Source organism: Megalobrama amblycephala, linkage group LG12 (assembly GCF_018812025.1).
Source record: "Megalobrama amblycephala isolate DHTTF-2021 linkage group LG12, ASM1881202v1, whole genome shotgun sequence".
NCBI lineage: Eukaryota > Metazoa > Chordata > Actinopteri > Cypriniformes > Xenocyprididae > Megalobrama > Megalobrama amblycephala.
In genome coordinates this window covers 35909091-35921821 of record NC_063055.1, presented here as the reverse complement: position 1 = coordinate 35921821, position 12731 = coordinate 35909091, and the positions used below count along the sequence as shown (strand labels likewise).

Sequence of the window (12731 nt, the reverse complement as noted above, 5' to 3'; positions counted from 1 at the left end):
TCTGTTTCTGTTCTACCGTTAACAATGAACTTTCCTCACTTCCCTTATCAGAAACCATATGAGTATGCATGTGTATAAAACCACTAAAGTGCTATTACAACAGTTGTCATAACCTGTAATACAAGGGTAATTCTGTAATTGCATTGTGCCATTTCAAGCTAAAAAATACATTTTAATATATGTTTTTATATAATTATATATTCAGAAAGTTATAGGTTGAGAGTTCATTTGGACTTTTTGGTTTGAACTGACTCCAACCAGTTGGAGTTCATCCTGCCACTTGTTTATGTTTACTGACTGTCAATAAAGTTTCTGTTTACCGTCTCTTCTGGTTACCAGCTCTTGGGTTTTCTTTTTAGATTTTTCTCTTGGGCATTTTAGTTTTGTCCTTTCTTATCTGCTGGGCTCTAAGAAGAGTAAACTTGAGGTCTTGTTGCTGAAGTTCGCTGCCCCAGGAGATGTGCCTCCTCTTGACACCATCTTGCCCTCAGGCTGCGTTACGTACCTCTAAATGTTTCATAGCAGTACTGTAATGGTTTAGTTTCATTGTGTTTTAGTCTGGTTCTGTTCCTGTTTAGCTGTGTTCCCTTTGCTTGTTTGTCTCTGTGGTTTCAGATTGAGATACACTCATGTTTCTTGTTACGTTAATTACCCCTGTGTGTATTTAAGCCTTGAGTTCTTTCTGTTCTTTGTTAGTTGTTGTATGTTTATGTGGTTTGCTAGTTTCTTAGGTTCGCCCTTATTGTTCCAGAATGTTAAGAATCTTGAATAAAGATTATTTTGCTTTATAGCTACTTTGTCTCGTCATGCGTGCTGCAGACCACACATTACAGAACACTGAACCACAGTAAGGATTATGAATATTCTATGTTCAATTGATCAAGTTGGCCAAGATATTGAGTCATATATGGAGGAGTTCATACAATATTACCTTCTAATAACCTGTGGTGATCACCAATTGATGGATTTGTTTTGGAGTGAGTTGGACCCACACATCGCTTCATGGATACCGGTAGGCAATTCGAGCATCACCCTACCTTGTTATCTGAACATGGTGCTGTGAATGTGTGGTTAAGAGTATTAAGTAATATTAAGTGATTTATATATTAACCCCACTCCCTCTCCCCTCCCCCAGTAGGCACCATCTGGTGCTGTAAAGAAAACCTAAACAAAAGTCCTAGTTGGTGTTGGGTGGGTAGGGGATGGGGCTTTGAAGTAGCAGTAGACCACCATGGAGGACTTTGTGGAGGAGAAGACCCTGGCCAGGCCAGCAGAGGAGATGACCACAGCGAAGGCGGCAGAAGAAAGGACCATGGCGGAACAGGAAATCCACATGGAGGAGCAGCAGAGGAAGAGACCACTGTGGTATGGAGATCCATGGTGGAGATTGCTGGACCGATGACCATGGCAAAGCCAGTGGATTGGGAAGGAGGTGGAGACCAAGGTGGAGCCGTAGGCAATGTTGCAGGCCTGGAAGACCAAGGCAGAGCTGAGGTGGCATTTGCAAGCCCGAGGTGGAACCAGTGGGAGTGTAAAAAATAGTGGAGCCAGAGGGAAGGAGGACCTCAAAGGGGTGGAGGGCTCAAGTGCAGCAAAAGCCCTGGAAGTCTGTGGTGGAGACAGGGGATGACAGACCAAGGCAGAAGCAAAGGCCAGACTCCTGGATGGACTGGGCCTTGGACGCTGGCTCCAGGATGAACCATGCCTCTGGTTGAGGGTCTGCAGCGGGCATTGGGCACTGGTTCAGGGTCAGATTCCTCCTTCTCGTTACCCACTGTGAAGAGGGGTCCACATAAAAGGAGCATCGTCTTCACATACAAGGTTCCTCGAGGACCATCCACAGGCAGGTGGGCTTTCATCTGATCATTAAGTCCCACATGATAGAATAAACACAGGGACTCATCAGGGAAGATCACAATGTGAGCCAGGTCTAAAAACGTCTCAGGTTATGCATGTAACTATGGTTCCCTGAGAAGGGGAACAAGATGCTGTGTCCCCTAGTGGGCACTATGGAGAATGCCTCTGACAAGACCGGTGTCTGAAGCATACATGTGTAACCTGAGACGTTCCCTTTTGAATGGGAACTCGTGCTGTGTCCCCTAGAAGGCACTATATGGAACGATATATCCATGCCTCCATGCTGAAGGGTTGAGTGCCTTCTTGGCTGAGCTAAGTCAAAAACTCAAAGGAGTCTGCACCAGCAATGCAATCATAGACCGGAGCTTCTCAAGAACGGAGGCCTCAGCAGGATGCCTCCAAGAGGGAGGAAACCTAACTATGTTCTCTTATTCAGGCCAGTGTCCAAGGAGTCTCACAGAGACTCAGAGATAACTGGCCCGCGAAGCTCTGCAGAGTGGAGTCATAAATACAACACTCTCAAAATGAGAGGTGGCCTAGTAACACCCCACACTAAGGTCAGTAGCCAAGGAGGCTCCCAGAGAGCCTAACAACTTAGCATACTACCCTACCACCTAGTCAAGCTCTAGGAGTGGTGGCCTCAGCATGACAACTCTCTAAAACAAGAGGAGGCCTAACTACACCCAACAATTAGGACATCTTGTAAGGAGGCTCACAGAGAGCCTACAACCTGCAAAATGATGTCCTAGCAGAGCTCTGATGAGCAGAGGCATCAATAAAGATAACTCTCCGTAACGAGAGGAGGCCTGACAACGCCCAGGTAGCCAAGGAGGCTCACCAAGAGCCTGACAACTTAGCAAACGTTAGCCGAGCTCTAGGAGCAAAGGCCTTAACATGATGACTCTCTAACAAGAGGAGGACTAACTATACCCCACGCTTAGGATACCATGCAAAGAGGTTCAAAGAGAACCTAGAAGTTGCAGCTCTGGCGGAGCTCTGTGGAGCGGAGGCCTCAATAAAAATAATTCTCTGCAATGAAAGGAGGCCTGATGATGCTCACCATGGCCAAGGAGGCACACAGAGAGCCTACTACTCACAATTCTAAGCTAGCGGAGCTCCGGGGAGTGGAGGCTTAAGTAAGATAACTCTCTTTAGAGAGAGGAGGCCTAGCAATGCTCGAAGTAGCCAAGGAGGCTTACAGAGAGCCTAACAACTTTGGCTACTACCTAGATGAGCTCTAGGAATGAAGGCCTCAGTATGACGACTCTCTAAATCAAGAGGAGACTAAACAACACACCATGCTTAGGACACCATGCAAAGAGGCTCACAGAGAGCCTACGACTCGCAAACAATATCCTAGCAGAGCTCTGGGGAGCGGGAGCCTCAATAAAGACAATCTTTGACAAACACTCACATTAGCAAGGGAGGCTCACAAAGGCCTAACATTAGTTTAACTGGCAGCTTAGCTGGCAGAAACAGCATCTTAAATGCAGATGCTTCACACCCTTTTATACTCTCGGCCGTACCAGTTGTGATGTCATAGGCTGCCGCCTGCCAATGTCAAGTTCATTGTTGTGTTTAGACTCATGCTTCAGACACCAGTCTTGCCGGAGGCATTCCCCATAGCACCCTCTAGGAGACACAGCACGAGTTCCCATCCCATTCGAAAGGGAACTCACGTGTGTGGTCTTTAAAGAAATGGTCCCCCTGAGCGAGGAGGAGAAGGATTCGTATCCATGCTAAATACATTTTAAAGTCTGCTCTTCTTTCATGTCTGGTTATCAAGGAAGGAAAGTTAAAGATAAGGTGAGTTAAGATTTTTAGGGCCAGATTTACTAAAAAGGGCAAATTAACATAAAAGCGCAATCCCATAAAAGCACCAATAGGAGTGAAAAATTCTGTGGATGATTCAGTTCCATATCATTTCCATATTGACTAATGCAGTCTACCAAATTAGCATCTGATTTAAGACTGGCTTTTTTTTTTTTTTTTGGCCAGTAAATAATGGCACAAATACCAATAAATTGACTAGTGCAATCCTTAGTAAATTGACCTTTCACAAGACCCTTAGTTACTGTTGCTTTGTCTGACAAGCCATGGTGCTGGCACGCCACACAGAGTGAAAAATACATCACGGAGCAAAGAGGACACTGACAACATGTCGACAGACAAGACAGAGCAGGTTACTTATGATATTAAACAAAGTCCCAGTTTTTAAATTGTGTAATTTTTAAAGAAATTCGAACAATAAATACCATTTTGTGGCTCTTTAATGTGTCGTGACAGATTGCTGTAGGACCTCAGCTCAAGAGGCTCGTGAACCGATCATCTCTTCCTAGTTAATTTATAGCATCAAATAAACATAGCATGAGAAGGAATATTATTTCAAACGCGGAAAGACGTCACTACACACCATTTTTCAAGTTCAAGTCCACCGAGGTTAATCTTCCAACTCCAAAAAAAGGCGGATCCGGCATTATGATTATCAATCAAACTCCTGCCGAAGGGTCAATTGCTTATAAATTTAGCATCTGAAAGGGAAACTCCTACAAATTAATATGCAATAAGGTCAGCCGGAAAAAAAAATAACTGTCCATGCCTTTTCAGCACTAATTTTTCACTGAGTGTCTTTAGTAAATCCTGACAGTAGTTTTTTAACGGCAAAATAGAATTTGCGCTGGCGCAAGCTGTTAGTAAACCTGGCCTTTAATGTTTTTGAAAGAAGTCTCTTATGCTCACCACGGCTGCAATTATTTGATCAAAAATACAGTAAATAGCAAAGCTGTGATAGCAAAGCTGAATTTTCAGCATCTTTTCAGTCTTCAGTGTCACATGATCCTTCAGAAATCATTCCAATGCACTAATTTGCTGTTCAAGAACAATTTCTTATTATTATCAATGTTGAAAACTGCTTAATATTGTTGTGTGACACAGTTTTTTGTATCACACAACAATATTAAGCAACAGTGATACATTTTTTTTTTCTCAGGATTTTTTGATGAATAGTTTTTATTGAAGAACACCATTTATTTGAAATAAACATTTTTGTAACATTATAGATGTTTTTACTGTATTTTTTGAGCAATTTAATGCATCCTTGCTGAATAAAAGTATTATTATTATTATTCACTTTTTAAAATCATCTGTATGTAACATAAGTAATTTATTTTGTCATTCATTGAATATCCTGTCTTCCTTTGAAAAGTCAAATTTCTTTAGCGAAAAGTGACAAACACATCGCATTGAATTAAATTTATCCTTGAATAACCCTTTAAATCAGGGACTGTTTGCCATGTTATAAATATACATTGACACAGACAGCCTATAATCCCAGAGACGATCAGGAGTCTGTGTTTTAAAATCTTTTTATAAGCTTTTGCTTTTGAGCTATTGTTCATCAATGAAACAACCAAGATGGTAATAATTTCTCTTACAGTATATAGGCTAGTGCTACATGTTTTTTTGTTTTTTTTTTGTTTTGTTTGTTTTTGTTTTTGCTTAAAATCTCCACACATATCAAACCTAGATTGTTTAGCCAGGTAGTGCTTACACTTAAACCCAGATTAGGCCTTTGGACTCTGATCTTTAAAAAAAATCAGAGAAAACACAATTACCTCTTTATCCACGGGTCACATAAAGGATAAAGAGATTGAATTTAGCACTTGCTAAAGCAAGTAAACAGGGAGTCGCTGGGGGTGCGTGCTGTGGGCAGAACTACTGTGTCTGTCTGTATGTGTGGGTGAATGGGCCGTGCTGACTGTGTTGTTGTGCCTGTGTTGTACAGTTCGTACGGTAACTGAGGAAACATCAAGAGCAGTAGTCTGTCCTGCCCCGCTGCTGCCAGCCACCGAGCCTGAGCTGAAAGTCAACGTTTCATCTGATGGCGCTGCTTGAGAAGGAGAAGCATAGAACATTTTCTCTCGTAAGCGGTTTGATTGGTGGCGGCGATTGTAAGCCGTATATTCTTGATCCGAAAATGAAGTTTAGTTCCAGCTTTCCAGCCTCATCCGATGCATTTGTTCTGTCGCTTCCCCATATCGGCCGAGCCGATGCAGCACTTCCCTGTGATGCGGTAAGAGCAGCCGCAGCCTGTGTGGGTCTCAGGCTGTTTAACCTACTCACTGGTGTATGAAGACATTAAGTCGCTGTTATTTATTTAAACGACACTTAAAGTGTCTTTTCTCAGGAGGACATTTGCAGTTACATAATAGCATGTAGTAAGACATGCAGAGGCGGTGAATGAACAGACTTTATTTCATTCAGAAAATGCACCACGGTTATAATATCCTATCGATGCTTGTTTAAATGATTGTTGTGAGAGTTATCAGAAATGTACTATAGGCTACTATTAAATGGCTTTCTCAGACGAGACTGCAAACGGGATAGACAATATCATCCTTCACCTAGAGCCTATCATTCCAGTATCCAAAAACAAATGATGTAATTATTGTCAGTGGCTCCATTTAGCATAATTTGTCAATTTCACTCACACGTAGCCTGCTCTTAAAAAGCAATTGCATTATTAAGTCAACTATATTTTAATTTGTAAAAATAAATGCTATGACCTTATTTAAAGCTATTCATTGCATTTGCATATTTTTATTTTATTTTTAAGTAGGCCTAGGTTATTTTAATATGTTTGTTGCCTAATAATAGCCTAATAATATAAAAAGCTTAAATGAATGAATTAATGAATGAATTAATGAATGAATGAATGATGAATGAGTTTAACTTACAGCTTACTAGCCCATAACTGTAATTTAGCTACTAATTGGCTTGTAACGCTGTAGCCTATGGTTTAATTCTGAATGAGATGATTAGTTTTGATACTGGACGGAGTTGAGATGCTCGTTCATTACACTCTCGTTTGGTGTATGCTGTGTTTCGCTGTTAAATTTATTTAAACGTCTTAAGGGTCGATATAGCAGAAGGAGTCACGTTACTTCATCTTGCGCTTGACACTTATACAAAATCCGGTTATTTACATTTTTTTATTCAATATTATTCATCTGCTGTCGATGATGCATATAGTTTTGAGACAGTCGTTAGCTATCTATTCTTTGTTCATTTGATTAGAGTATAGGAATAACATTGCATTAAGTAAGAGGGGCTCGTGGTACAGTAGCTATTAGAGGAGGAGTAGATTCCGTTTCCTTGGAAACCAAAGACTGCTGCTATACCAGCCACCTCCATTTTCAAGACACGAGGTAATAATGTACTGTTTCTTATATAACTTAATAGAATTTGGATACTTATACATGAATGCATAGCCTAACTTTATTTCCGAGTGACATTATGCTGTTTGTGCCTAAGCTACATTATGTCCGGTTATTGCGATGCTGTGTTTAGGTATAAGTAGCTTATAGTGTATTTTTGATGCGCTTGTGATCGAATCAATATTTTAGCCGCGTGATTATGTATCATTGTAACTTGATATGTTATCAGTTAACGCTGAGTGATGGAATGATTAACTGTAATGACATGATATAGCCTACTCCATATTGATTATATGCCATATAAACTGACCATGATGATCATTAACAGATTATGTGCATTACTGGATCAGATTATTGGAGCACTTTCACGTTTACCACACTTTTTATTCAGTGTACTGAAATAAACATATACACTGACTGATTATATGTAATAAAACGTTTTCTATCATGTATCTTAATCGAATGAACGTATTATTATTATGCAATGTGTCATTTATGCTTGTTGTTCAATCAGAATGATGCAGAGGAAAGAAAGTGTTTTTCAATCACCCAGAACTGCACAGAGTTTGGCATGCAATGTAACCAAACAATGAGTGTGTCTAAATGATGAGGTAACACTTTATTTTCATGTTACAGTGTATTATGTGTAACATACTGGCACATTAAAATAAAGTGTTACCAGTAATGGCAGTAAATGATTTCAGTTTTGCATCTCTTTAAGTTTTCTACTTTGAGTATGCATTACTGTGAAACACATCTGTTACAGAAAGAATTTTGGGGGAAAAACAACAATGGCAACATCTCACTCCAGCTGCACTTTATCATAAGCATCTGTTCCTTTGTATTTATGATTACCCAGCTGGTAACCCCAGCAGCTTGTTTACCTGTGATGTTGATGTTGGTAACAGCTTTGAGCTTAATTAAATATCCTATCACTCACTGCGACTTTGGAATAGTTCACTCAAGGAAACAAACACGCAGCTCACATTATAGCAGGGATGTCAATCTCAGCTCCGTGATGGCCACAGTCCTACAGAGTTTAGCTCCAACCCAGTTTCAACACACATAACTGTAGTTTTTAAATAAGTACTTTATTATCTGGATCAGGTTAAATTAACGCTGAAACTAAACTCTGAGTTCGAAACCCCTGCTTTAAAGAACTCTAAAGCCGAATTAGAAGACACTAGCGTCAGTACAGAAAAGCATTATGAAGACCGTGTAGGGCAGGGGTTCTCAACTGTGGCCCTTGAGTTCTACTTTCCTGCAGAGTTTAGCTCCAACCCTGATCAAACTCACCTGTCTGTATACTTTCCACTAATCCTAAAGACCTTGGCTGCATCCGAAAGCCTAAAACTGCTGCCTTCGGAGGATGCATTCCAAGGTAGGAAGGCATATCCGAATCCAATGTTAGCTTCACTTCCAGTCTCCTGAGATACCTTCATCTGATGTAAATTTTGATGTGAATTTAGGAACATTGCTAACTGCACCTGTCTTGTGTGGTGTGCCCCAGGGATCCATTTTGGGACCTTTAGGCTGCGTTTACACTGGCACCAAAAAATCTGATCTTTTGCTCACATCTGACACAGATCGGAATTAGTTGCACACGTGTAAACACAAAAATCCACACGAGATCCGCTTATTTCTGAGCCACTTCCAAATGTGGTTTTAAATCCGATAAATCTCTGAACATGCAACCTACGTCTAAACACGCATATCCGATTCCCATTGTAATTCCAAGCCATCAAACGGCGAGGGCGGCACGTTTGCTCACTAAAATGTAGCTTCAATGTTGTATTATGAAGAAGACGTGCTTGTATGCACTCGCACTAAAAATTCGCAGCTCTATATTGATGTGGGAACTTTGTCTAACGTGAAAGAAATTGCGCACACATATATTTCAGCAGCTGAATTTCAAACTTTGCCCGGTTAATTTAAAAGACCGCCGTGTTGTTGTTTTTCTTATAAGCCAAAAGCTTCACTGTAGCTCTCTTTTTCTCGCGCGCGTGCGCGCGCACGCTCTCTCGAATTCATTCAAAATAGGGAATTCTAAAACTAATAAATGTAGATAAATTTTAAAACGTAAATTACCTTTATTTTCCGGTCTATATCCGTTCCGTCAGAATTCGCGCTGCAATACCTCCATGACAGCTGTTAACTTATCCATTCTGACAGACTAATCATGGCCACTCCATGAATAATTTTAATAGCACGGCCATTTAAAACCCAATGATCTACTATGTGCATTTAAAACTATCAATGACGATCATTTTGGGGCAGGAAGTAATGTAAACACAGATATCGGATACCAGTCGCGTCTAAAGTGAATGTAAACACACTGGCCAAAAAATCGGATATGGTCAAAAGATCGGATTTGTGCATTAAAACTTGCAGTGTAAATGCAGCCTTATTGTTTTCCATTTCTATGCTTCCCTTGGCCCACATTTTCCAGAAATACAACATTTTATATCAATGTTATGTTTCTTAGTTTTACCTTCCAGTAGGCACCACTGTTTCATTTGATGTGTTATTGAAATGTGTAAATAATATTAAAGGGATAGTTCACCCAAAAATGAAAATTTGATGATTATCTGCTTACCCCCAGGGCATCCAAGATGTAGGTGACTTTGTTTCTTCAGTAGAACACAAATGATGATTTTTAACTCCAACCGTTGCAGTCTGTCAGTCGTATGATGCATGGCAATGGTAACACACCTCACACACCGTGTGTGTGCTCAAGGCAGTTGGACATAGTGGTGTATTAGAGGTAAAATGATATAAATACTGTTCGGTTTCTCGCACAAACCAATCATTTCATGTCTTAGGACATCAATGTGTTATTACGAGCCGCAGGGTTTAATTTGGATTTGTCTGTGCATGTTTTTTTGACTCTCATAGATTTTGTTCCCATTGCCATGCATTATACGACTGACAGACCGCAACGGAGTTAAAAATCATCATTTGTGTTCTACTGAAGAAACAAAGTCACCTACATCTGCCCTGGGGGTGAGCAGATAAACGTCAAATTTTCATTTTTGGGTGAACTATCCCTTTAAGAGGTGGATGACAAATAATGTTTTGCAGCTAAATGAGGATAAAACAGAGGTTTTAATTCTAGGTTATCCTGCAAATTCCTCCCTGCTCTGGAAGCCCAGTTAGGTTCTCTCTCAACCAGTGTATGCAAACAAATGAAAAACCTTGGAGTGATCTTTGACTCTTCACTAATTTTTGAGAAACAAATTAGTGCTGTTATTAGAGGAGGCTTTTTCCATTTGAGATGCACAGTTGAAGCATCTTGTAACGAGGCGGGACTCAGGGTAAGATCCATCTGCAGGCTTTATTTAAACAGAGCTCGTAGTAAGACAGGCAATGGTCAAACAGTGGCAAACAGGTATGGCAGAGAGCGTATGACAGAGAATCGTAGTCAAGGAACAGGCAATGAATCAGGGCAGGCGGAAAGCATTCACAAAACCAGGAAACAATAAACAATCCAAAAGGTCCAAAGGGCAGGCAGCAGGAATCGTAACACGGGGAACACACGGGATCAGTAACAGGCAGGCAGGCAGACAGACAAGATAGAAACGCTCAGAATTGCAACAATGGTTAACAAGACCTCGCAAAGTGTGTGAGGGTGTGTGTGGCTTAAATAGTCCAGATAATGTGCTGTAGCAGTATGTGGCAACTGGTGATTGGTGGAGAGAGTGCAGGTGATTGCCAGGGAGGATTGTGGGAAATGTAGTCCGGGAATGACCGGGAACGTGACACATCTTCTTTCAGGTAAAGATTTATAAGTTGTGAGTCATGCACTTGTAAAATCACAATTAGATTATTGTAACTCTCTTTAATATGGTCTTCCTCAGTCTTCATCATCACAATTGCAAGTTGTTCAAAATGTGGCCGCTAGACTTTTGACTGAGTCTAAAAAGAGGGACTATATATATCTCCCCTATTTTGTCATTCCTTCACTGGCTTTCTGTTAAATTCAGAGTTAATTTTAAAATCCTTATGTTTTGAATCCTTATGCTTCGCTGTCTTTGATATCCCACAATCATGTCCTTTCCATTGCGACAATTAAGGTAAAAAAATAAAGATGGCATCTGAAAGGTGCATTTGGTGGTCAGTTTGTGTGTAAATGTATGTCTTTGACCAACATTTTCCAATTTTGATGTCATTTCAGGCAAGAAATTTCTATTGTAGTAATTAAATATTCACTTAGTTCCAAAGCTCTCTCTATTTTGTTGTAGATCATTAAACTGTTATGCTGCCTCAGAAGTTTGGCCAAAATCAATTTTGTTATGTGCCTTCGTGCGCAAACACTGCCTGCAATATCATTGCCTGATAGGGCAGTGAGGCAACAAGTCAGCTGCCTAAGCTTTCAGACGTAGCCCTTGATTAGCTTTCTCAGTGTGTTTGACTAGGGTTAGAGCTAAACTCTGCAGGAAAGTGGAACTTGAAAACCCTTGCGTAGGGGTAGTTCCTTTATTGATTTTATGTTACCATTCTCTGATTGCTCAAAATGCTGAATCAGGTCTGTTTGGACCACAATCATTTTATCGATTTTACTTTCAGTGCGGTCACTGCGGTGACTGGAGGAAGTCGGGATGTGTGAATGACTAAAAATGTGCTTATGACAGTCATGGTATTGGAATTCTTTTATTTACGTAATATTTGCGTAACATTTTTGTGATTATATGCCATCAGTTGTTTGTATATTTGAGTCAATCACATTTAAGAGGAAAAATCTTTTAAAAGAAAAGAAATATCTATCTTACAGTTTTTATTTTTTATTTTTATACAATCACTAGGACACATTTCTCAATAGGTCACTTTTTCAAAACTCTTCACACAGTTCTCCTTACCAACTCTCAACTTGGCACAGCAGTTAATTTCACATTTAAAACACTTCATAGATGCCATTCTTCTGTACACTAGCAAAGGGTTCACCCAACAAACTTTGTCACTCAAAAAACAATGACCTAAAAACACCAAGAACAGGTATTATTACACACATTGTTTTCTTAAGTAAAATTTCTTTACAAAACAAGAATGACAATCTCTACTGTTTATAATTCACTGTAGTATATGTTACATGATCCATGTCCATTACAGTACAAAATTATTTATACGTTTTTCCCTTTTGAATGGATAATCAGGGTACCCGCGGGGTCTTAAAAGCATTGAAAAAGTCTTAAATTTGATAATCTAAAATTAAGGCCTTAATAGCCTTGAATTTGGTATACAAAGTCTTGGATTTCGTTACAAAGGTCTTATTTTTTATTTTATTTTTTTTAACTTTTCCTAGGATTAAGTTCATACCGTAACAAAATGAACTGTTACTAGTATAGGCTAATTAAAAATTCATGCAGCGTAATGTTGAGTGCACCTCGCGCTCCACGTCATAGCAGTAAGCGCGAAAGCTCGCGCACCCGTTACTATGGTTACTAGGCAAGTGAGGTAAATTACTAGAGATGAGCCGGATACTCGGCTGAAACGAGTATCCGGTACGGATAAAGCACTTCTGCCGAGTACGAGTATTATACGAGTAATACGAGTCAATATGCTCGGATTGAATGAAAATCATCATTGGGTAGCTGATTGTGTCAGCGTTCTGTGATAGTCTAGTCCAGTGGTCTCAAACTGCCGGCCCGCGGGCCATTTACG

The 12731-nt window shown here is 40.2% G+C and overlaps 1 protein-coding gene across 3 annotated transcripts in view; it reads left to right on the top strand.

Moving 5' to 3' along the window:
* Positions 1 to 5498: 5498 nt before the first annotated feature.
* Positions 5499 to 12731, top strand: part of LOC125280375 (rho-related BTB domain-containing protein 2-like) — a 27036-nt gene continuing 19803 nt past the window's right edge. Inside the window, exon 1 of one of the 3 annotated variants that reach the window (XM_048210877.1) lies at positions 5499 to 5779. Coding sequence is in view for 1 of the 3 variants with exons in the window: in XM_048210876.1 (XP_048066833.1) it covers positions 5868 to 5929 (62 nt within the window). In the remaining 2 variants the exon portion in view is untranslated. Of the gene's footprint in view, positions 5930 to 5954; positions 7065 to 12731 lie in introns of those variants that run through there. The other 2 variants (XM_048210876.1, XM_048210878.1) reach the window with 2 other exon arrangements.